We start from the raw sequence: 24891 nt of genomic DNA, 5'->3' as shown, positions 1-24891 counted from the left end.
CCATTTTAAGGGTTTTTATTTTAAATTCTGACTATCTTGACTCCGCCATTCACGTGAAACAGCAGGTCTTCCACATGGCAAATTTAATCTTCAGTAGGTTGAGAAGAATATTAATATATTTAAGAATATGCAATTAAAAAAGGAAAATAAATAGAACAAAATACACACTACTGAGGAAATATCATGAGTAGTTTAGCAGATAACCAACTTTGGTACAATTACCTCTCTGGCTTATTAGGAGATTGCAGCTTTGAAGAATGATAAGCTAGTGGTTTGGGCCTATTAAGCTTATAAACTATATAGAGACTACTTTGCTGCTGTTTTCAGAACTGTTTGAGCAGTACTATGTAAACGAATAATGCACCAGTAGAAGACTTACACAAAATAGAAAAGCCTTTGTAGAAAGGATAGTGGTTTTTATTGTAGTCTTAGAAAATACTGAATTATGAAAAATACAAAATCAACTGTTGTAATTATCTGTTTATTTTACAATCTGTATGCCATCATACCCTTATGGCTTTAGGATAGTCTGTCCAAAGTATTTTAAAACATGCTTTAACAAAGTATTTTACAATTTCAAAATCGAGTATTTCTTTACTGGAAGAAAAAAAAAAAAACCAAACTCCAAAAACATTTTCCTGAGAATTCTGTATCATAAAATTGTCATTCATTCTTAACATTTGCAAGTTGATGATATAGGCTACAGAAGTCAACATGCAACTTGTAGGTCTATGGTATTAAATAAATATTTTAAAAATTATTTAGATGCAGCTGGTCAGGCAAAAACCTACCCTCAAACTTCATCAAGTTCATATCAGGTTTAAAAACATGATTACTTTTATCATAGGTCAATAACTGCCATGATTCCCACCCTGGAATCCCTCTACCATCAGCTACGTGGAATTCAGGTTGTGGCTGATGCCCAGACTGCAGCAGTGGAGCACAACTCTTTAGGGATATTCCAGCCTCACAGTTGGTCATCACTGTCCTTGTTTTCCAACATCTGCAGCCAAGTGTGTCAGGGCTTTGGGCCACTGGATAAGCTCCCAGACAGCCATTCCCTACAAAGATGCTCCACGTCATTATAACGAGGATTTAACCCAAGGAATTCCATTTCCAAGTATGTGCACTATTAGGACAATGCTTTAATGCCACTGTCCACGTCATTTCAGAATATCACCAGCTTTAAAAGTGATGGTAGTTAGGAACAGTAGAGGCTTAGGGCTTTCAATTTTGTTTTTGATTGTTTCTTGTTGGTTTGCTTTTTAAATAAAATGGAGACACATAAGAGCAAAATGCTGCTCAGGGTGGCAGCCTGGGAGGGAGACAGGATTAAATTAACCAGGAATCTACAGAAACTGAAGAAAAAGCCCGGAGAGCTTCATAAAGTAATACCTATGCAGGATCAACATATCTCAATGATAGTAATTTAAAAGAACTTCAATTCAATTATCATGATGTCTGCCATGTAGTATTTATTTCTGAATTTCAATTACTGCAAGCATTGTGATTTATACAAGCTATGCTCCATCAGCATATTTTTTCCCTTAAAAAAGTAATGATATATGATGAAAATCCAAGGATTCACTAGAGATTTGAATCAACTTTCAATCCCATAGAGGTGAGGTAGTGTAGTCATTTGTATTACATGCTGGTTATGAGAAGTCCTGTTGAAATCTGTAAATTTTTAAATTTTTGTTTTCAATATGTGGCTTACTGTATTTATTAATGCTATGTTACCTATGGATGGTGGGGAGAGGAAAAAAAAAAAAAGAGCCTTGCCAAGAACAAGTTTTGTCTCACTGCAAGATAAAACTGCAAAGCAATATTTACAAGGGCCTTTGCTTAGTTGCTGCCTACTGTACATGCACACAGACACAAAAAGCTAATATACATTCTGAGGTAGGAAATGAAGAATTCCATTGGCTTGTACAAGATTCTTCATGTTTTGTAAACCAGCAAACCCGAAGTTTTCTGTGGTGAGGTTCGATACTTAGTTCTGGTGTGAGAATAACATCTAAATAACAAAGCATCATTGGTATACAATATGCATCCACTGCTATGTAAAAATCTAAAAAATGGGGATTATTTTCAGTAGCTGAATTTCTCCTTTGCAAAGTAATAAAGGAAATATCTCCAGCTCATTTCTTCAATAAACTTTTTATGTATCTATGCTAATAGCACAAGCCATTGAAAATGTACTACAGGTTTAGCCATAAAGTATCCCGAAGACTAAGATTCTGAAATAGAACTTTACTGGTCCCAGTCATCAGAGAACAAATATACTCATAACTTACTTTAGGCAGTTAGGCACTGAAAGAAAAAAATGTGGTGCCTGAATACCTTAAAAAAAAAAAAAAAAAAAAAAAATCTGTCCTTAGACTTTCACAATACTTTGATTCCAACTTGCCACGAACAAGCGGCAAGCTTGAAGGTGCTAGGACACAATATCCCTAGGACAAGTCACAATACAGAAGTGAGTTTTAATAAGCCCATGGGATTCAGATACCAGAGGAGCCAATGCACACTCATCCAGGAACTGCACCAGTTTCAGATGTCTGCCTTCCACAGTATGTTGTTATTCCTCCTACTAAATTTAGAGAAGAGAGCAGTATGTGGCAGCACCTCTGCTGCTCCAGTTCTTTTAATTCTGTACTAGAGAGACAAGACAAAAGCCCTTATTTAATAAAAGCATACTACTAATCAATTCTGCTACTACTAGTAGTAGCCTACTACTTTAATTCAGTAAAAGTCTTCTCTGGGACAGGGAGGGGAACAGCAGGAAGCAAGGAGCTATTCCAGAGTGCACTTGCCAGAATCTCCTCATCCTATCATGTTATTTAGCCCATCTACAAAATGAACATTTACAGAGCTGTATTTGCTTCTTAAGGTTTGTCTACCAGGAAAAAAGAAGTCTTAGAAGAATTCCAGGTATAGAAGTCATTATGTATAAACAACTGTCAGGAGGCCTTCTTTAAAATGCAGAGTGGCATTAAGTACTGCGGCATAAATCAGAGTACAGGCTGCTCTATACATGAACAAAACTTCCTCACAAATAAGCACCTGTGCATGGAGTTTATACTGTCTAACAGCTTTCCTGAACCCTCCTTGGCATCACCACACAGAAAAAGCTCCAAGGATGATACATACAAATTATGTTCTGGAACTACACAGAGCAAACCCAAAGCTTGCCAAGTAATAACGGTGACCATGTAATTGTCAATGTAGTTTCAAAAGATTAAACTTCTATCTTTTCTCTCACTTAGTAAGTTACTTTCCAGTAATGCTCAATCCCACTTCTAGCTGCAATGTTTGAGAGGCTGGCAATGGGAAGGAGAGATTCACTCATCTGTAGTGCATTTGTCAGTCATTTGCTGGCAGAAGTCTGTGATGCCACTGCTCTGTCTGCACTGCTCCACGAGCGACGTTTGCTCCAATGTTCTGGCAGAAACTGGATGCAATTCTTGTACTTGATCATACGTGGCCTCACACACGCTTTTGACACACTGATAACAGGAACTCTGCTCAGCTGCAGGTGTTACACCTGAAAGACCATTTGCTGATTCTACAGATGCTGGTAACACAAGCTCACTATCAGATGCAGCTGTTTGTTCTCTTTTTGGGAACAAAAATGAGAGTGGGCAATCTGAAGAAGAATATTTTGCAAGTATTTGTATTTGCTCTTGACTCAAGGCTGCTTCCTTACACACCTGCTGGCAAAGTCCAGTCAGATTCTGCTTTGTCTCACCCAGAGTTGATAAAATGTGGTTTCTTTCCTTCAGCAAGTTTTCTTTCTCATTTTGCTGCAAAAACAAAAACAGTATTTTAGTCTATATTTTAACTTAAAAACTATGGTTTCAGCTCCTATCAAAGCTAAAACAGGACTTTAAACACTCTGGTCTGCTGAAACAGAAGTAATTTGGCATGAAGAAAGCACACAGCAACACAAACATATCAAAAGGCCAATCCTAATCTCTCTGGAAGCATCATCAACTCAGCTATTTGATATGGTTTTTCAGATATACAGCTTTTTCCAAACTCATGCTGGCAAAGGAGTAATTTGTAGTTATTGAACAAATGGAACATAGTTGCACTTACTGCAAATATTCCTGAAACACTAGTTTTACAGGGTAACACACAAACTATTATCAATGAGTCAACAAAACATTAAGCAGTCTTTGCAGAGATCTGTATTTTAAAACTGAAATGCTGAAAATCGAACATCACATTTTAATTCTTGATACTATTCTGCTAGGTGAAAATAACTTCCATTTGCAAGAAGTACCAAGTCCACTGTAGGACAAACAACAGAGTTAAGTATAGTTTCTAAATTAGATAGAAAATCTAAGAAAGGTAAATAAAGAAGATGTGCAGAAGAACTGACAACCTAGAGACAATGTGGCAGGATTGTCCCAGCACATGGCAACAAACAGGATGGCAACTCACTAATGAACATCACGTAGAAAAATACAGCCTTTATTAAATCAAGCTTTTTTTTTTTTTTTTTTCTTCAAATTGTGAATTTTTCTGAGACTTCTGATACAACTGGCTGAAGATGAAAAGACACTGATAACTGAGAAGTCTAATCATGGAAACCAGCAACTTTTTGAAGAAAGAAAAATGAGGAAATGGCAAAGGACAGGGAACAGGCAAGACCATCATGAAGAAGTTGAATGAAAAGGACAAAGAACCCAAAAAACATGTTGCAACACATACATTTTAAATTCTGTAATCAATTAATTAAAAGAAGATACAGTTTTGAAGACACACAAAGCTTTAAATAGTTTTGAAGTTTCAATCACAGGGACCATTGTTAGAACTACTGTTATGTCAATTCACTCCTGGAAAGTTTTATTATTTTCACTCCTCCTCACATCCCCTTCTGCAGAGAAGCCTCATACATACTTGCACCTCTACAACTTCTTTTTGGAAGAACTGATTATGTTTAGGCAGTATTTGGCAAGAAGAGCAGTTGTTGCCAGTTCTTTTTGTCTAAAATTAGTAGAAAGAGGACTTTGCGAATAGATTTCTACTTGTCAGCATACTGGGAGCAGCTGTTAATCATAAAATATGTCACACTGGAAATATGTCACACTGATCAGGGTCACTGAGTCCAACTCCTGGGCCTGCACAGGACATCTCAAGAGTCACACCCTGTGCCTGAGAACATTGTCCAAACTCTTCTTGAGCTCTTCAGGGCTGTGACCACTGCTCTGGGGAGCCTGTTCTAGTGTCCAACCACTCTCTGGGGGAAGAGGCTTTTCCTAATATCCGACCTAAACCTCCCGTGACTCGACTTTATGCTGTTTCCTCAAGTCTGGTCACTGGTCACAGAGAGAAGAAATTGGCACCTGCTCCTCCTGAGGATGTTGAAGACCTCAGTGAGGTCTCCCCTCAGTTTCCTTTACTCCAGGCTGAACAGACCAAATGCCCACAGTTACCCCTCATACAGCTTCCCCTTCAGACCCTTCCCCATCCTCATGACCCTTCTTTGGATGCTCTCCAATGGCTTAATGTCATTTTTAAATTGTGGTGTCAGAAACTGCACACAATATTCAAGATGACACTGCCCCAGTGCAGAGCAGAGCGGGACAATTCCCTCCCTTGCCCAGCTGGCGATGCTGTGCCTGATGCCCCCCAGGACATGGATGTCCCTCCTGGCTGCCAGGGCACTGCTGACTCACGTTCAACTGGCCATGGACCAGGAACCCCAGGTCCTTTTCTACAGCTGCTCTCCAGCCTCTCATTCCCCAGTCCATAAACACAGCCAGGGTTGCCCCATCCCAGTGCAGGATCTGGCACTTGCCCCTGTTAAACTTCGCATGGTTGATGATTGTCCAAGACTCCAATTTGTCCAGGTCTCTCTGCAGGGCCTCTGCCCTCGAGGGAGTTGACAACTCCTCCCAATTTAGTGTCATTGGCAAACTTACAGAGTGTTCCATTGAGTCCTGTGCCCAGGTTTTTAATGAAGGCGGTGAGGAGCGCAGGGCCAAGGATGGAGCCCTGCAGAACCCCACCAGGGGCCAGTGCCAGCCTGATGTCACCCCAGGCAATGTCGCCATTTGTTCCTGACCCATGAGCCAGTTGCTCTCCCTCCACGTGATGTGTTTATCCAGCTGTGTTCAGAAGGATCCTGGGAGAGCCTGTCAAAAGCTTTGGTGAAGTCCAAGAGGAGTACACATACTGGCTTTCCTAGATGAGCTGGGTGGGTTACCTGTCATACAAGGAAATCAGGTTTGACAAGCAGGACTTTCCCCTCATGAAGCCTTGCTGGCTGTTACTGATGCCTGCATTGTTATCCAGGTGTTTTTCAACACATCAGAATAATCTTTTCCATTCTGTTAGGCAAATCACCTAATCTAAAATCACTTTAAGTACCTTTTATGTATGTAGAGGCACTCAGGTGTGTATTGTGGACTGATGAAATTATCTGGACTGCTGTTTAAAACAAAAATGAACATTCAGAAATAGTTACTCCAGTGTAAATTCCTCACCCCCCCTTCTGAAGTTGTTGACAGGTTAATATATTTAAATATTATTATTTTATTTTAGCAGCATTATACTAATACTACAAAGTAATGTCAGTTAGTTTTGAGGTCATAATAAACTTGAGAGCTCTTTTGAATCTTCTGGTAATGAATGTACTTAGTTCACACACCTCACCCTGCTATAATATATATAACAAGATCTCAATTACATTTTTCTTGGATCACTGACACATCCTCCTCCTCAGCTACAGAATCTTCCACAAAGTAGAGCTTCTTGAGACCAGTTGTCCTCTACTCTGCTCCCCCGCACAAGTACTCTCATTTTAAAAGTTTCGAAGTGAAAAATCACAGGATGGGTTGGGTTGGAAGGGACCACAGTGGGTCCACCTGGTTCCACCTCCCTGCTCAGGCAGGGTCATCCCATTGTACAGGAGAAAGTACAAGGAATGTGAATATACACATTCCTTGTTCTCTGAAAGAGCTGTTTCTAATAAGTCAGCATCTCTTTAAGTAGCCCTTGTGTATTCTCAAATTCAGAACATTAGTGACCAACAAGAACACCCAGATTCACCTAAAAGGTCAATAAGCAAAGGCTATATGTGGGGGTAAAAATATTACTTTATCAGTACAGAAGATCAAGAGATATGATCAAAGGTAACTCAGGTAACAGATTCAGCACTGAACAGTATCTTTAACAGAAGTAGATCTTAACATACTATTTCCAATTCTACAGAATCACTTGGGAGGGGAGGTACCTCAGCAGGTCTGTAGTCTGACCTCCTGCTCAATACAAAGTCAGAAATCAGGTAAGATCAGGCTACTCAGGGCTTTGCTCAGTCATGCCACAGACCCCTCAAAGACAGGGCATGCACAGCCTTTTTGAATGAACTGCTCCATTGCCTGCCTGTCCCCACTAGAAGAAAGTTTCCTTATACTCAGATGAAATCCCGCTTGTAATGACAACGTCTCTTGTTCTCTTGCTGTCAAGTACTCCCCCCAGGAAGTTGAAGATCTCCCACTACCAAGGGCAATATAACCTCAAGGACTGCCCCACAGATATGGGAAGGTAGCCATTAGGTTTCCCCATCCCTTTTCCAGGTAGAAGCCCCGTTTCTTCTGCCTGTCACCACAGAAGTACTTCAGGCCTGGCCATCCCAATGGCCTTCATCCAACCTTCCTCCTGTCTATCAATGTGCTCCTGGAACTGGGAGAGGTAAAAACTCAGCAAAAGATTCAGTGTTACACGTGCCAAAATTGGGTAACAACCACTGCCCTCCAACAACTGGCTGTGCTCCTGTTAACACAGTCCAGGACACTGATGGCCTTTTTTTCAGCCTGGACATGTTGCTGACCCATGCTCAGCCTGCTGTCTGCCCAGACCCCAAGGTCCTTGTCTGCAAAGCTATTTATTTGCCAGCTGTCAGTTTCCAGCCTCTAGTCAGGCAGGGGTGAGTCTGTTCCAAATATAGGACTTTTCCAAGAAACACACCACAAGTATCTTCTGAGAGAGAAAAAAATTGAAGCAACACCAGATAGAAACTAATACAAGACAACATGCTGCACATACTGGAAACTTGGATGAGGAATTCCACCAAAAAGTATCACCTGACAGGTAGTACAGAGTATTATCTACTTGTCAAGAGTTGTCAAACTATAGCTACACCATTCTATTCCCTCTCAAAACCGCGTTACAGATGATACCATGAGAAGATCAACAACTTACAGGTCTGAGACACAACTGACCCAGAGTAACAGGAACAAGGCAGGAACCATCATGCATGAAGCAACCTGGATGTACCACACACAGCCCTTCACAGACATCTTTCTTCTTCCACCCACCTGGAAATCATGCCTAGACCGATCTTAACGTTTCTGTATTTGTGTACAACTTACACAAATTTGATGATCTCTGGCTGTCAGACATGCTCAACAGCTCCAAACAGGGTCTTTTCAGGAATTTCTGAAGAAATTTATCAGCACAGTTGAAAAAAAATATGCGACTGGAACATGTTTGTGCTTAGCAGATGATTCATACAACACAGACCTCACCTCACAAGTCTCAAGACCCAACACTCATTATCTAGACCTTGCAGAGTCTGTCAAACAGCAGACCTTCAGTCTGTTCCAGCACAGGTCCACAGAAGAAAGGATATTATTAGTCTCTTAAACAACCACATGTCTAATCTTGCAGATCAGCCTTTATTTCCCTGCCCAAGTATTGCAAAATATTGACAGTTACATAAGAGAAATGACAACATGATGACAAAACCAGGCAAAAAGTTCTGAAATGGCAGAAATGCAACTTCTCTCTTCAGTAAGGATATTATTAATACAATCACCTGATTACCCTCCCTCAAAGGGCACCTTCTTCATTGAGCACAACCTGCTCTGTCAGCTCATCAGAGCTGCATAGCACTGCAAGTCCTCCTTCAAAGCCTACCTCCTCACTGCAGAAGCAGGAGTAGATGCAGTGAAAGATGATGATCACAGGAAAATAAGTTTCCAGTTCATGGCACTTGGCTCTAATTTTATTTTCCTTTTCACTTTGAAGTAAAAAAAAATGGAACATGACTGCTATGTTCCAGCTGATGCAGATACCGAATTCAGGTACACCAAGCCCAAAATGCTCCACAAACAAGAATAAGAGTACAGTAGTCCTAAACGACTGAACAATTTCATGCACATGGTATGACTGACTATGAAACTGAGATGAGAGTGTCAAACAAAGACTTGTTTTTCTGAAAAGTCACTCAATTATCTTTTTGCCATTGCTATTTTTGGATAACCCTAACCTCCGACTACCTACATTTCTATAAGTTACATATTTATCTTTTTATTGCCTTCTTAAGGAGGAGAAAATATTAACAGATGGCTGCAGAACAATCTGGATGCATCAATTCCTCAGCTACAATCTTGATGCAACTGCTAAAAAGGCAAGCAACTTCCCAAGTTCTTCTGTATGTTCCGCCTTTCTGCAAGGGTCTCACTTTTAACACTCAAGACTCAGGAAACAGTTTGCCAGCCCAAGTTGACACATTCCAAGAACAGTACTTACACAACTAACAATTGCGTAACTGCAAACTTGATCATGAGCAATACCATGAGCTGAAGAACAAAATCTCAAAGCAGGAAAGGGGAAGAGGCAGAAAACAGTGTATGATAACAGTCTGGGAATCATTCTGTACAATTCAAAGCTTATGGGTTTCAGAAACGTAATTCACCAAAAATTATGCTGTGATGCATGTTTTATTTGAATGGAAACAAGTCCACTGAAGGAAAGGTGTGTGTACTTAAGAGCAAGGCTCAGAAAAATCTAGAACTGCTATCAAGAAGTTATACAATACTGATTAAGTTTTCTAAGCTTGAGTGAAAAAAGTAGTAAACCACTTCAGTCTCAAACTACTGCCAGATAGCCAGTCAAGATGTTTAGAGAAAGACATTACAACAGCAATGAATATTTATACATACCAGTTTTTCAATTTCAGATTCAAGATTTTGTATGCAGTCAAGTTTTCTCTTGCGACATCGCTGTGCTGCAATTCTATTTTTACTTCGTCTTCGGATATCATGAATACAGTCCAATTGTTCAGGAGTTAATTTATGCATTTTCAGAAATGACTGGAAGTCATTTCTGGAAAGTGAGATAATCCTTTGTGCATTAAAGGGCAGTTTTACCTAGAATGGGAGATAGAGTTGTAAATCCAAGGTGGAACTGATATACACAAACACCAACAAGTCAAGTTTCCATTTTAAGGATTCTTTACCATACAACCCATCCTTCTTCCTACATCTCAGACACAAGAGCAAACTAACATAGCCATCAGATGATGGGATAAAATCCAGGGGGTTTCAACTACAGGAGGTTCAAGCACAGGTGCAACAGAGTATTTGCATATTTACACTAGACCCTTACAAGCATATTCAGAGTAGGATGAAAGCTACTCGTGTATGTGGAAAATATTCAGGTGATACACTCCAAGAAGGTAAGTTACAGTTCGGTGAGGCACAAAACAGGTGTCAAGACTCACTAACACAGTCTGAAGTTAACCCAAAGCTGCTATTAAGACTGCATCCTGCATACATTTTTACACCTATTTTTTTTTTTTTCTGCAGGAAAAGTTCATCTGAAACAGGCAACTCCTTAAAATACAGAAGTTACAATATTTGTCTTGTATTTCTTAGTTTTGGAGAAAAGAGGGGACCAGGCCCTTGTTACTGTTGTATACCTGAGCTACAAAAGCATTTGAGATCACGAAGTATTGGTTAATACTGAAAAACATATTTACCTTTATAGAATAATCACCATGTTTTTTGAGTATCCAACTAAAGATACTTTATTTTAATCCTTACATTTGAGTATATTAAGTAGCAGAATATGTTACCTTGCTGTGGTTAAAGATCTGAATTTAGTTTAAAAAGAACACAGAGGCATCTTTTCTCTGATTGGCAACTATTGGTGACAAACAGGCAAAAAAAAATAATAAAAAAATCACAGTACTGTCCTCAGCTATGACAACATCTACTTCTCTGTCACAAATGTGAGGAATGTATTTAACCAATCCTGGCCTTTTGTTTGGCATTCCAGCTTTTTGTATTGATGGCAGGTTCCACTTATGTTCAGTCTCAGTAAGGCCCTGCATCTTGAAAAGAAAAAATCCCTAGCGCTGTAAGAATAACTGAATTTTTGTAACATTGAATGATCCATCATGCAGAGTTACAACTGCAATTCTATGATTTTAAGAACTGAGACGGAAATTGTTCCAGGTATATCACAAAATCTTTTAGGATTAGGCTACACTTGTACGGTATCTGCCTAAACCACTACCAAAGAAAGGAAGTGTCAAATAATTACTGAAGTTGGAGAAACAAAAATAACCTTAGTGTTGGAGAAGGTGATATTGTTAAAGTCTTAAATACACAGCTACTGAAACCAGCTTGAAAACTTAATTTTCACTTCACATTAAATCTGAAGTATCATTTCTCTCCTACCTTCACCCCACAGCTCAGAATAAAACCAAGAAAATTTGTAAGTTTCTATTAAACAAAAGTTCCAAGGAGTTTAGAGTTTTCTTAAAGCTAACTGAAGCAGATAAAAGAAAATATCTAAGAAAGAACCTTCATGCCTTGATTTAACACTCCCAACCTTTTCTGATAAAGTTGGTCCAGACAAAATCTTAAAAGATCTAATATGTAAGCATCTAACACTTCAACATCTGACCAAAAATGCTTTTATACTTCAATTCAGTCTCCCTGAATTAACAGTGACCTTCCATATAAACCTCTAAATGGTTATTTAAAGTTTCAGTTCCAGACTTTTAAAACAAGCAGCCACAGAAAATAAACCCCCAAAACAACAAAACACACAAGACTCAATTAGATTTTTGAAGATGGCCTTAAGAGACCAGGAAGCAAAGGATACATCAGCATGTTCTTACCTCACATTCTTGCTCTCTTGCTGAACAGGATTCACTGTCTCCCTCAGTGTCAGTCTCCGAATCTTCTCCCAAACTTATCACATAGTTATAGGGACACTGTTCTTGTTGCTGTCCCTGAACATAATCTCCACTGCTTATTTCAGAGGTGTTGGAGCATCCTTCAGTACTAAGGTTGCTTATAAAGGGGCAGTTGACGGAATTCAGTGTTGTAAAAGTTCGCTGAGAGCCAGGTTCAGGGCTTTCACTGATCCTGATCCCCAGCCACGGACACTCTGATTTTTTCCCCGAATACACTGGCTCCAAGTACTCTTTAGAAACTGCAGGTGGTAAATGTATTTGACAGGCATCTGTGCTGTGAATATCACTCCAGAACCCCTGTGCTAGCTGTTCTGCTATTTCTCTCTCCACACTGCTTCGATCTCCAGCTGAGGTGATGTTAGTGGCTTCCCTAATGCACAAATCCACCTTTGAAGATGGGTTACCTTGACTTTCAGTTTTGTCATTTCCACCTCCAGTACCTGACACAGTTTTTTCAGCTAAGACTGTGTTGTTTTGCATACTATTGAAATTCAAGTTACCATATTGCTCACAACTATGTAAAATAGACACAGAATTGAGTCCGTGAGGTGCAGCAGAGTTTTGGGGGAAAGCAGCAAGATCCATTTTCTCCACAGGACATGACACACTCGGAGCTACAGAATCGCTCGTTGACTCTTCTTTTTTCTGAATGCCTTCTTCCCCTTCTTCCATTTCTACCTGAGTCTCTTCACAGTTTGAGACCAGCTGCATAGGCACACACTCCTGAGCTTTTTGTATGCCATCATTATCAGGTATTTCCTTCTCAAGAGAAGCTGCAAATGGTGGTACCTGAATGTCTTTAATACTGGAATTGGACTCTGAAGTATGAACTTTGTCATTTCCAAAAGCCTTCTGGAATTTTCTATACTTTGGGCATTGGGAAGATAAGCTGGAAGTACTACCCCTTTCTAAATGTACAGGATCACAGTTTTGATTGGCATTATCTTGGAGAGCAGGCGATGATTTAGCATTTTCTTCATCTTTACATGGCTTTGTGTCAGGAATTTGACTATATTCCTTTTCTAGAAGTGCTTCTACTTCATCATTTATTTCTAGGTCTCCATCATCTGCATTGCCAGTTTTAGGGTTTGTTTTCTGACAATGCTGTGTGCAACATTTCTTCCTAGGACATTCCTGCTGATCCAATTTAAAGTCCAAAAATCTGAATTTGAGAAACTGAAAGCAGGACTCTTCAATGTTGCGAACACCCAAAAATTCTGCACATTTGCAAACTTCAGACACATTGTCTTTATTTAAAACAAGTTTTGCTGTATATGCAAACTGAAGCAAAGGACTAAATCCTTTAAGTGTTACCTATTACAAAAACAAACAAACAAACCAACCATTAGTACAGTCAACTTGGGTTTAAGTAGAGAAATACACAAATTTACCTGTCCTGCCAGCAGGACAGAGTACAGGATAAAAGCAGCAGATTTGTTCTATAGCGAAAAACCTGGTCAAATTCATTCTGAAACAATTCCTTCTGATAGAATTTTATCCTACATATTTTGTGACAGTTTTCTTTACTGTGATCAAACTCCTAATAAAATGTTCTGGCAATGCAGTACTAAAAGCAAAAAATATTGCTGTATGCTGAAAACCAGTAACAGGATTCCATCTTCACAAAGATATCTCTCAAAGCAAGTTGTATATGAATTACTCTAGAGTACGCTGCTGGTATTTAATTGTACTTTTTGAAGAGCAATTAGCGTTAATCACTTAGTCTTATGCACCATTAATGCAAAAAATGCTTGAAAAAATGGAGTTTGACCACGTAAGCTTGCTTACTCTACTATAGCCACCTACTCCCTTCTTCCTCCCATAGATCAGAAGAAATGCACCCAGAAACTGTACACCAAACAGAATGCTCGGTTTAAAGCCCCTTTAGAGTAAGTAATTTTAATTGAACATGTATGTCTTCAAAACAGTTGCCTATTGGGGAATCCAGAGATAAATCAAAACTGTATCATTAGAAACTGCACAAGATCTTCTACACATGAAAAAGTGTCTAGGGAATCAAGTAGAAAGCCACAAACAGATCCCCATATTACCAACTACATGACACTTTCTTTAGCCTTTTCTCGGCAAATGAAGAATAAAGCAGTACGTCCACTATTAGTACTCAAACTCAAGTCCACACTCTGCTTCCTGCCTTTACTAAAATGAACAGTATTTTATGCTAAATAAAGCACTATATCAATGCATTAACTACACTGAATCCTTCTGCCAGCAAAATAATGAACTATTCATGCAATTCAATTTAAGAATCAGCTAAGGGTTTGTTTACTTTGTTTTTTTAGTAGTTGCTTGGTGCATTCTTTTTAAAGATCACAACACATGAAAGGAAGTTGATGAAATTTGCACAGAGACCATTCTTCAAAACTGTTGGTAAACTCTTACGACCTACCTAAAGATTTCTTAAAATAGCGTTTGAAATATGCTCTGGAGAGACTAATGATTACACCACCACATTAAGTCATCCTTTATAATGCGGGGAAGTAGAATGTAAAAGACAGTTTATCCATAAGATGTTAAGAAGTCTTCAGACTTAGTGTAGTTAACAAAACATTAAAGTGGATTTACAAATAAGTAGCATTCATAAATGACACTGAAAGAAAAAAATATAATGGTATTTTAAAACTATACCATCCTTCTATTTAAGGGAGAAAGACTACAAAAACTGCAAGGATCAAGAGGGGACAAACACTCTACCTCTTTCACTTTCTCTCACCCATTCCTAGCTAGCTATGCTCAAACAAAAGAGAACCCTAGACACTTAGTCTGACTGACCTAGAAAAGCAACTCTTGTAGTAGTAATTTATTTTATTTTTATTTGGGATGAAAGTCAAAGAACAAAAACAGTGGCAGAAAAAACAACAAACCCGACACCAAGATGACAATCTCTACAATATGATATATATGAAGTACTTGAATTTAAAAAATATTTTTGGTATCCCAGATTGTGGGCTGGTGTCTTTCAATTTACACTTCAAGTATTTTGGATGATTAAAAAGGTTTTAAAAAAAAAAATCACACATCAAACCATGTGATCAGTGTTTGTCTCTAATCTTAGCTTTGCAGCTACACAAACTGACTTGTTTCAAAATCTTCAGCATTTCCCAGAAGAGAAGCTAAAGTTGCTGTCGTAAAATGCTTTTACCAGGTTAGTGATCAGATCAAATAATTAGAAGATGAGATTCACTGTCAGCATTTTTGCTAGTTGCTTCAGCAGATTCAGTTCTTAGATCAGTAATACTAAATACATTGTGTCCTCTTAAGTCTACCTTGTAGTAAATACCATTATGTTCTTCCATTTTCTGTACAAACTCTGGTTCCTTCCAACTCTGGTTTATTTAATGGATTCATGCCTCATACCTCTTATAACTTAAGCAAATACTAACTAGTATAATTAAACGTATTGGATGCTCCAGATATGTAGGAATATATTTTTTTTCCAATACATGTCAGGTTCTGGCTCGTTCCCACTGAATGCCTTTAAATGAAAGCTAAGAATATGTATTTTAGGGGTATAAAAAGAAAACAAGTGATTGCAATACATTTTCTCAGTACTAACAGTAATAAAATACAGTAAAAAAAACCCTCAAGCTGCTAATGATTAGTGTGTAAAAAGGATGGAAAACTGAGCCAAAGCAAATTGTAAATAACAGTAAGCAGCAAGGAAAATATGCACAGTTGTATTACTCAAACATACAAACCCAAATCTTAATGAAACGAATTCAAAGGTATTACCATTTTAAGCTTTATTTATTACTTGAAAAATGCTCTTGTCATATAAAAGAACTAGAACTGCAGTATCTCTTTACCATTGAAGGCCTGTTTTTGACAAAAATATCCTTTAAAATAGGTGCATAATTTAAAAAGTAATATATATTTAATTGAAAAGATCTCCCCTATATATTTCCAATGACAGCACTCACTTATTTGCAGCCTGTGATAAACACTCTGATCTGTCTAGCCTTTACTTCAACCAACAGCAGCTTTACAACTTGGAAATTCCTTCCCTTCAGCCCTTAAACGCCCTACTTTAATTCATCAGTTAAACCCCAACCTACCATAAAAGAGAACTGAACAAAGCAGATTAGAAGCACTGGCAGGTAAAATGCAGAAGGGAGTGACACTCACCTCTTCCGGTAAAGTGATGATAAGATCAGCGTCCACCTGGCCCACAATTCTTGAAAGGAAGTAACTGCTGCAAGCTGCAAGCACAGCTTTGTGAGCCCGAAATCGCTGATCTTCCACTAAAATTGTAACATCACAAAGGATATCTTGCTTTCGCTGATCATCTAGGCTGAGGAGTACATTGGTGCTGTGCACTGACGATTCATAGGCAAACACCACACTGTTGTTCTCACTTAGAGACATTCTGTATCACAGGTGGTAGTGTGAAGCTCAGTGGAAAGCATGCTTCTGTGCTTCACACCTGGGAGAGCAAAGAAACAAGTTGTACACCTGAAAGTCATGTCCAACAGGAACCTATCGGTACTGAAACATGAGCATGTCAAACATGCACTGCCCTGGTCTAATTCTTCTTCAAATTGGTACTTCAATTAAAAACATGCTTGTGACCATTTAAAGTAGCCAGACCTTGATATGCACATCTTAACACTGCTTTTGTAGTCTCACAGACCAAAAAATGACTTCAGCAATAAAGAACAGTTCTTTCCTCGGCAAGTGATTCAGAGTCATAAATTTACTGTAACATCTAGAAATTATCTAAGCTTTCACTCTTAGTAATTGGTATATTCTAACACTATGAAAATGTGAAGAGAAATAAAACAGATGCATTAAACTAAAATTCACCGAAATACTATGTGAGCTACTTCTGTTTACTGATTCACCTAGTGCAGACAAAAATATATGTGTTCTGTCTTCTTTCAAAAGTATTTTGTCTGCTAACTGAATCAGGCATTGGTAAAATACCCTGATTTTCTCTCTAGTAGGTTGGTGTTTTGTTTTTAAATTTGAATTCTCTTCCCACCTTAGTGCAACCTTTTTCCCCCCCTTTTCTGTTCATGACTATTTGATTTGTCATACTTGTTACAAGTTTGCTTTCCCAATGGATCACTATGATTCAGATCACCCAGCAATGGAATACCATCTCTTTTCTGACAAAGTTCTCAAATGACAGTATTCATTGCATAATTAACAACAGTAAAAGTTATACAATATTTAAAACCTTGAAATATGTAACTCATATCAAACAGTTCTGAAGATTCCTAAATTTGCAAAAAAAAGGAAGGGCTAGGGAAAAGGCAGCTCTGGTAGAGAGTGCAAAGTTTAAAAGTATTTCCAAGTCTGATCTTTACACTGTATTTCACTTTCAATTGAGCCCTTCTTCCAATAAAAAGGAAGAAAAGAGATTACTAAGAAGTGCCCTAGCTTAATCAAGAAACCACTTAAGTCAGATTTGGAACTATCCTGCAAAGAAAATATGGTAACAAACCAAGCATTCAGATTACACTTGACTAGTTACCCCAGAATTCCTGTAACTGAGCACAGCTGTGGAGACTCACTTCAGCTGACATGGGACTACCTCATCGTTCTATTGCTCAACAGAGGTGGTTACCATCTGGCAGCTCCCAACAATAACAAAACTGTAGCCAGTGCAAATCCTCAGGTTTCAGATGTGGGGAAACTTTCACAACATGGGGAGGGCAGAGGGCACGGCCATATTTAAACACACTGTGGAAAAAGCAACCACACTGCCAGCTGTGCTCCTGGTTACTCACTGCTCAAGCTATCTGCATGGCACACAGGCATTTTGAGTGAACTTTTGAATAGAAAGAGGGAAGAAAAAGATCCCCATTTCCAGTGGCAACAGCAGCACAGTACCAGTCTGGACCCCAGTAAAGTGCAGAGCACATCAGCATTACCTGCCCTTCCCACTCCCTTATGGAACACTGTATGCTTAACTTCACCAACAAAGTGTACGAATGTATGGTGAAAGTAAAAGTTTTGAGGGGAAAATCCCAAAAGTTCCACAAACGTGAGTTTTCCCTTCTTAGAAGTGGTAAAGAAAAGTGCTATATACCATGCACTATTAACTCTAAAGGGCCTATTTTTGGAAGGAAACAGTTCAAATGTTTTCACATACCTAATAACGAGACTATAGATTCATTAACTTAGGAAATATTTAATTTCCAGTGAATTCACATGGGAACAAAAAATTCCTCATGGAACTGCTATTCATGAAATTCTATTTTTATAAGAGCTTATGAGAAGCAACCAGTGCAATATAAATTATATATTCCTAACTGGATTGCTCTTATAGCCTAACTTATATTGCTCATATCTTACAGCACACAGAGTTTATAATAAAGTATAACTCTGTATTTGTTACAAGGTAAAAAAACCCCAAAACACCAAAAAGGAACAGAGGACAAAATGGAAAAACTGAAGACTGAATCCACAGTGGTGGGGAAGCACAGGGAAGTATTATAGGTGAGGACATATTCTGGGTGAACACTTAGACAAAACTCATGAAGGTTTTAAGACAAGCCTTACAGTGCTCTTTTCTCTATCTTCTTTGAAGAAAGAACCCTCAGATAGACAACACGTATCATCCATGCTGCTTTTGGGTTTTTCCTGATAAAATAATCAATTCCAATGTCCAGTTCAGTTCATTACACTTCCATAGCACAGAAGGCTAAAAGAAACAGTAGTTTATTTCTACTTTTATAGATACAGACGTGAATGCAGAAAAGAGTTAACGCTCCTTTTCACTTATCTCTGTGAGGCCACACCATGCTTTCAAAACAGCTTGCGGACTACTTGAAGTACTGAGAGCAAGCTCCCAATGTTGCAGCTGCCAAAAAAAATAAAACAGCTTTCAACACTGAAACACTACCTTCTGTTTCTTGAGAAGTGAATTAAATACTTACTTTGAGCATAACTCAATTTAACACTTTGACAGAATGTTGTGCTTCCTAATTGTGAGGACTTCATCAGCCATGTTATGTCCTTGCTATATTTAAACAGGATGACAGGTTTTTTGAGGTATCCATAATATAAAATGCTGCATTTTATAAGCATTTCATGCTTTAAGAGAACTTTTAAAAAACCCCCACAAAAACAAAAAAACGCCACCCCTACACTAAATTCCTCTCAGTCTTTGTAAAATCTAGGTACTATCAAATACAATAAAAAGAAATCCAAAGGTAAAGCACCAGAAAACTGAAAATGCTGGTGAAAACAAAAGCATCAAATGGGAAAGAGAAAATGTAACCACTGTAAAAAGCTGTTACACTTAAGAACTAACAGAGGTCACACTTGTGAAGATCTAAATTCTGTTTTCCAGTTGTGTAGTAAAAGCACAGTACCACATTTATGATAGTGCCTGTCACAACAGCCAACCAGATTTTCCACAGCAGTGTGAGTACAACATAACTTCTCTATAACTAGATCTGTTATACACACATCCACAACAAGAACGCTTACTGTCATAGCAAAGAGAAAAAGTACATCTCTTCTGTAAACTGTTTAATTTCTCTTCTACTGTAACTGTTCTTCTAGAGCACACAGAATTCTTAAAATTAGTTTTATTTATGAATGGTGGACAAAAAGGGAAAAAGGAAAGCAGAGAAAACAATTCAATGATGCTTTTTAAAGAAGTTTTATAAAACAAGTTTGTGCTGCAACTGTCACAAGAATAGGCCTTCTAGGCTTTTCTGTCCATTTTACATAATTTAATTTTCTACAAATATTATTTATCAGGGGTTTTTTTTCCACTCTCAGAAACATTATTAACATCAGCAACCAGGTATTAAAAAGGAAAAGTGACACTACAAACAACAATAACAAATCATATCCTTGGAAAGCAGCCTAAAACTCCTATCATGCTATTTGTATTTTTAAAGCAACCTTCAAGCAAGGAAAACTGAAAGTAAGCACAGATAACTTGGAAAAGTATTCCACAAGTCAGCAGATGACTGCATGTCAAAATCACTGCTCACAAAGGAGGTGTCAACAACCATGTGACTGAACGCAAAAGATACTAAGAAAAAAAAACATGCAAGAATATTCTTTGAGATATTTGTTACAGACATTACCATCAAAAATATGGAGAGTCCAGAAAGATCTTCCAAAACTTAAAATAGTTCTTACAATACAGGTTGGAAGGACGAAAGAAATAACAACGTGAAAGCTCACTTACTACAAATCCTGTTAGTGGAAGAAAACTAGTACTGTGAGCATTCCTCAAATTCCTCTCACCTGAAACCCTGCACACCTAGTAACCTCATACTCTTGAGACTGAAAATTAAAAGAAGAAGTGAACATAAGCATACACACATGCTAGTATAAAACCTATGTGAACACTTGAAGCACAATCAATCAAGTTCTGCTTTAAGAACACAACCAAGCCTGCGACTATGAAGTTTTCATTCTTTATCAGTGATCTTGAGATAAACAATTTTTTGCATAACGACAAAAGCATTTTCTCCTAAGTACCAGCTATAAAACTTTATTCTGCCTTATCAAAGAGAAGTAACTCCATTTTTTTCTCCTTACTACCATACAATTATGAAAACTGTGCCCAACAGTTACCTGCAAAATTACCGTATCTTCAGTAAATTTAGACATCTTTACATCCAAATGACTATATATATACATACTTATTTCCAAAAAACATATAAATACCTATCTTAATGAAAATCAGTACTGCAACCACATTAAAAAAAAAAAAAAACATGTTTGTTTAAGTACACAGTATAGAGACCAAAGCAAGATGCCTATCAGGACTCATTGTAAAATCTGTATGTCATCCAAGGCTCATTTTTCTCATGCATTCAAAGTCATTCATTACATTATTACAGGAAGGTAATTGTGAGGTATAGTGAGTGTGAGGTAGTTTAAAATTAGGCTGCAGGTTTGCTCATCTGATTGCTTACAACTGGTAACAATTACTGCTCTTTACTAGCTGACTAGAGAATAAAGGTAGATATAAAATCCTTTACTTCCTCCCACCACAATCTCTGCTTTAAAGAGTCACTTGGTGCAGATCCTCAGGTAAACCATAAAGTCTCCCCACTGATACCTAAAAAAAGTATTCCAAAGATGAGAATCATGATGGCTGAAACCAGGTAAAGCCATAAGGAACCGCTGTTGCTAAGTTACAGAAGAAAAACAGTAGTAAAACAGGTAACACTGTTGAAGAATATCCCTGTGCAGGTAAAGTACAAGAGCAGGAACAGAGTTCCAGAGTAGAACTCACAATAGTGTGATGCATTCCTCATCCACACAAAAATCTCACACAAGGTAGACAAACTTTCACCCAAGCTCAGCACCAGCACCACCACGTGAAAAGTGCACTCAACATCTGTGGACAAATGTGTCCATAAGAGTTGAAGGAAGCTAAAAAGCATCAGGTTGTCACTGAAACTGACAAAAGCACACACATTTGTGTACATGTTTACCAAAATGCTTTTTGAACATTCTGAGTCTGAATGTTTCAAGTCTCATTAAAAATATTAAATCAGAGCACAAAAACCCATGGAAATCAATGACGGCCATACCTTTACTACTTTGAAGACTTGTATTTTCAGGAAAAACATAGCTGATAACATTTTACAATCTTAACTCTTGGTGCTAAGTCCAAGGACCTGGACAATGAAATTCCAGTATCTAATGGTCACCAAGATACAACTGGAACACCAAATCCAGAGGCAGCATCCATCCCCACATATCAAAGTTTGTCTTCCAAATCCCTTTCCCCCCTCCAAACGACAGGTTTTTCAAATCCAGGGAAAAACAGACTGAAGAGCAGAGTAGAATGGAGAAGGTTTCGATACATAAATCATTTGATGCTCTCCCTCTCCTCCTGGACAGGAGCTGAGGACCAGACCCTCCAGTAAGCCTTTCAGAGCAGCTACTCTTGTCCAGCAGGACCTCGCTGTGCCTCTGTGACCAGGAACTTCCTTATCACCAGCTGAACATTGAAGAAGAAAGGACTCATCCAAAGGCGCCCAGATTCAATCCAATCTAGGGTCCAAAACTAACAAATGTCTCAAAGACTCACTGCCAAATAAAGCACAGGAATCTACCTTGTTACCATCAATCGTAACACACCTAAGAGCAACTCGGGCAATAAACTAGCAAAAATTGACCTGTGGTCCTTCTGTTTTAAGCTCCACTAAGCCATAGTTCTAGCAAGAGCCAAGCAAAAACACTTGAGCTACAGGAGTTAAGAATCCTATGAGCTCAGTGCTTTCTTTTAAAGAGCAAAAGCCTCTTATTTTCCATCGGTGAATAAATCCAACTCAGATATTCCCATAAAGAGCTAACCTTTTACTCCTAGACTCAGATAAAAATTATGCAGCCCTACCATCCAAATCAACGCAGTCTACATGTGTTTGGCTTTTTTCTGATCTGCACCTACCATATAATTCTTGTACATGATCCACCTAAAAGTTACCCGAATTGCTAAAAATGTAAACAAAACCCTGTTCCTTAGTCTTTCCTTATTGAACAAGCATCCAGCAATACCACTCTGGCTATCAATCCTCTCTAGCAATCACAGTGTCACTTGTACACTGGTGAAGTTCTGAAATAAGAGAGGAGAGAGCAAAACTCCCCTTGGTAGCTGCAGAACCCAGGCAGGACACACCTTGACACTGCTCTCTAAGCTGCTTGAACTTGGGCACTCAGATGTAAATTCAGTTGTGATCACCAAAATGATAAAACTAGCAAGATTAATTTATCATCTAGCACACAATAAGGGTCTGTTCAGTTAGCACCATGCTTCTAACATATCTGTGTTTTTGGAACACTTCAAATTCTCAACAGCTGGAAAAAATAAAATTGTAGACTCTTAAAAATATAGCCTGGAGAAAACAAACTCTTGGTGCTACTCCTGACTATTATGCTGATCTGTTGAGTAAGTTCTAACAGGTCAGTCATCTCCATCAGTTCTCTTAGGGTTGACATTTACATTTACTTAAGCCTATAAAAAAATTTCTGTCATCCACAGATGTGAAGTCCAAAGGGACAACTATCATCAACCACCGCTAAAACAAGACAGTTTAGATAAGACACAGCTCATTCAAAACACACTGCAAAGGCTTTTTTTCTACAGTTTTCTCTCTCTGTCCTTGCCCCCAGCTATCTCTCCTTTTAAGGAAATAGTTATATTACAGATGAATGCCTACAGTGGTTAATAGCTGCTGATTCACATTATGCTGACAAAGAATGAACAAGCATTTTAGTGTGCATGCTCATTGCTTCATCTTGAAAAAGACTGCAAAAGAAAAAAGTGATAAAAAAAGCAAAAAGCAAGCTTTGCTGCCGAAGAACAATGCTTTTTCCATTAGAAAAAAGTACATTTAATCTTCAGTTATTAGCAGAGTCATAATTCTAAATTGTATTCTTTATTAGTCCAACACCTGGATGATATTCTTCAAAATTACATAAATGAAAATTTTAAAAATTACTAGTTTGTATTTTTGTAGCATAATTCTTAACACTGCATTTGGACTCTTGTCAAGTCACAAGTGAGTATAAAAAAGAATCATGGGAAGTCTGGCAAGTCTCTGCTAAGAGTCTTAATTTGTTTTCCAGGTTTTAAGACTGAATACACACTTTTTTCTCAGTATTCGCAAACTATATGAGAACTTGGGACATGGGAAGGAGAGCATGGGGGATTACTGAGATTGTTAGTAGTCACAAGCCTCCAGAAGCCATGATTTTAAAAGGCAAAAAGAGATTGATACCATGTAACCATAGAAAGTTTCCACAGAACAGAAGTTTGAAAAGTTTCCCTCAGAGGATGACACAAAGTCCATATCAAAGCCAAAAAAACCCTAAATTATTCTGCAGTTTACCATTATTTTAGATTACACTAATTGTTTAATTTTTGGATCAGGGATAAAAATCATGTTGTGGGATTTGGTTTGTTTCACTGCTAAAAAATGAAATAGGTCTGAAGGGATTTCAGAGACTTCCCTGAAAAATTCCATCACTTACAGCCCTTCAGTTGTGCTGGTATTCAAAGAGAATTACTCTGGAAAGACAACAATGCACAGACTTTCTAAAGATCTTAAAAAAAAACCAACTCAAAGCACCCAACAACAACAAAAATAACCACAAACACAACACCCCAAAAATACAAGTAAAAACTGGTTTTATATTTTTCTTAAATAAGAACTAGGTTAGATAATAAAATACTCACTTAGGATAAGTAAAGCATGCACAACTAAAATCTACTGTCAATGCCTGCCTTTGCTAAAAGGACAAATACCTTTGTAGTTAGAGCTACATATTCTACTCACTGCTACAGCTAAACAAACCACATGAATAACTTGGCTGAATGACTATCACAATCCATTTACATGTATATATGTCAAAACATTTATGATAAATACTAAATTAACCATTTAATGTACTTTAACTTAGAAGGACACAAGAAACAACCTGAAAGAACTGTGAAGCAGCTATACTGCCAAGTCAAAGAAAATACTTGTTGGAAATTATATTTAGAATCTCATTTCTGGTATTATCTGTTTAATTTGGATTTGAGTCCACAACTGTTCTTCACAGTACGTGAAACTGAAAGAAATCTGCAAATATTTTAGACATAAATCAGAAAGAACTTCAGAAACATTCCTGTGAAAACTGAACAGCACAGGTTTATCAGAACTAAAAATATCTATATAAAAATAAAATAAATTTAAAAATGCATTAGACCAGGCTTCAGATAGCAGCACTAGCAAAGGTCTCCACCAAATCACATCAAGCTGCCTCAGTTTTCCCATCCTGAAACTGAAGACTATTTCCTATCTGACATATGATGTCAAAAGAAGTGATCTTACTAGCTGACCTGTAAAATAATCATTTTTGGGATGGTACCAAATAAAGTGCTGATCTCCAGCTCTGGG

The 24891-nt window shown here is 38.0% G+C and overlaps 1 protein-coding gene across 5 annotated transcripts in view; it reads right to left on the bottom strand.

The window, feature by feature from the left end:
- Positions 1 to 1444: 1444 nt before the first annotated feature.
- The window catches only part of BACH1 (BTB domain and CNC homolog 1), a 28200-nt gene continuing 4753 nt past the window's right edge, over positions 1445 to 24891 (bottom strand). For 3 of the 5 annotated variants that reach the window (XM_069023374.1, XM_069023358.1, XM_069023365.1), the window contains exons 2-5: positions 16145 to 16442; positions 11924 to 13315; positions 9957 to 10163; positions 1445 to 3803 (exon numbers count right to left, since the gene is read on the bottom strand). In XM_069023374.1, coding sequence (XP_068879475.1) covers positions 3342 to 3803; positions 9957 to 10163; positions 11924 to 13315; positions 16145 to 16384 — 2301 coding nt within the window. In that variant the 5' untranslated portion in view covers positions 16385 to 16442 and the 3' untranslated portion in view covers positions 1445 to 3341. Of the gene's footprint in view, positions 3804 to 9956; positions 10164 to 11923; positions 13316 to 16144; positions 16443 to 18526; positions 18803 to 21534; positions 23117 to 24891 lie in introns of those variants that run through there. The other 2 variants (XM_069023383.1, XM_069023390.1) reach the window with 2 other exon arrangements.

This window comes from Aphelocoma coerulescens, chromosome 1 (assembly GCF_041296385.1).
Source record: "Aphelocoma coerulescens isolate FSJ_1873_10779 chromosome 1, UR_Acoe_1.0, whole genome shotgun sequence".
NCBI classification, from domain to species: Eukaryota; Metazoa; Chordata; class Aves; order Passeriformes; family Corvidae; genus Aphelocoma; species Aphelocoma coerulescens.
Note: the sequence above shows the minus strand (reverse complement) of the source record. Positions and strands in the feature narration are given on the sequence as shown.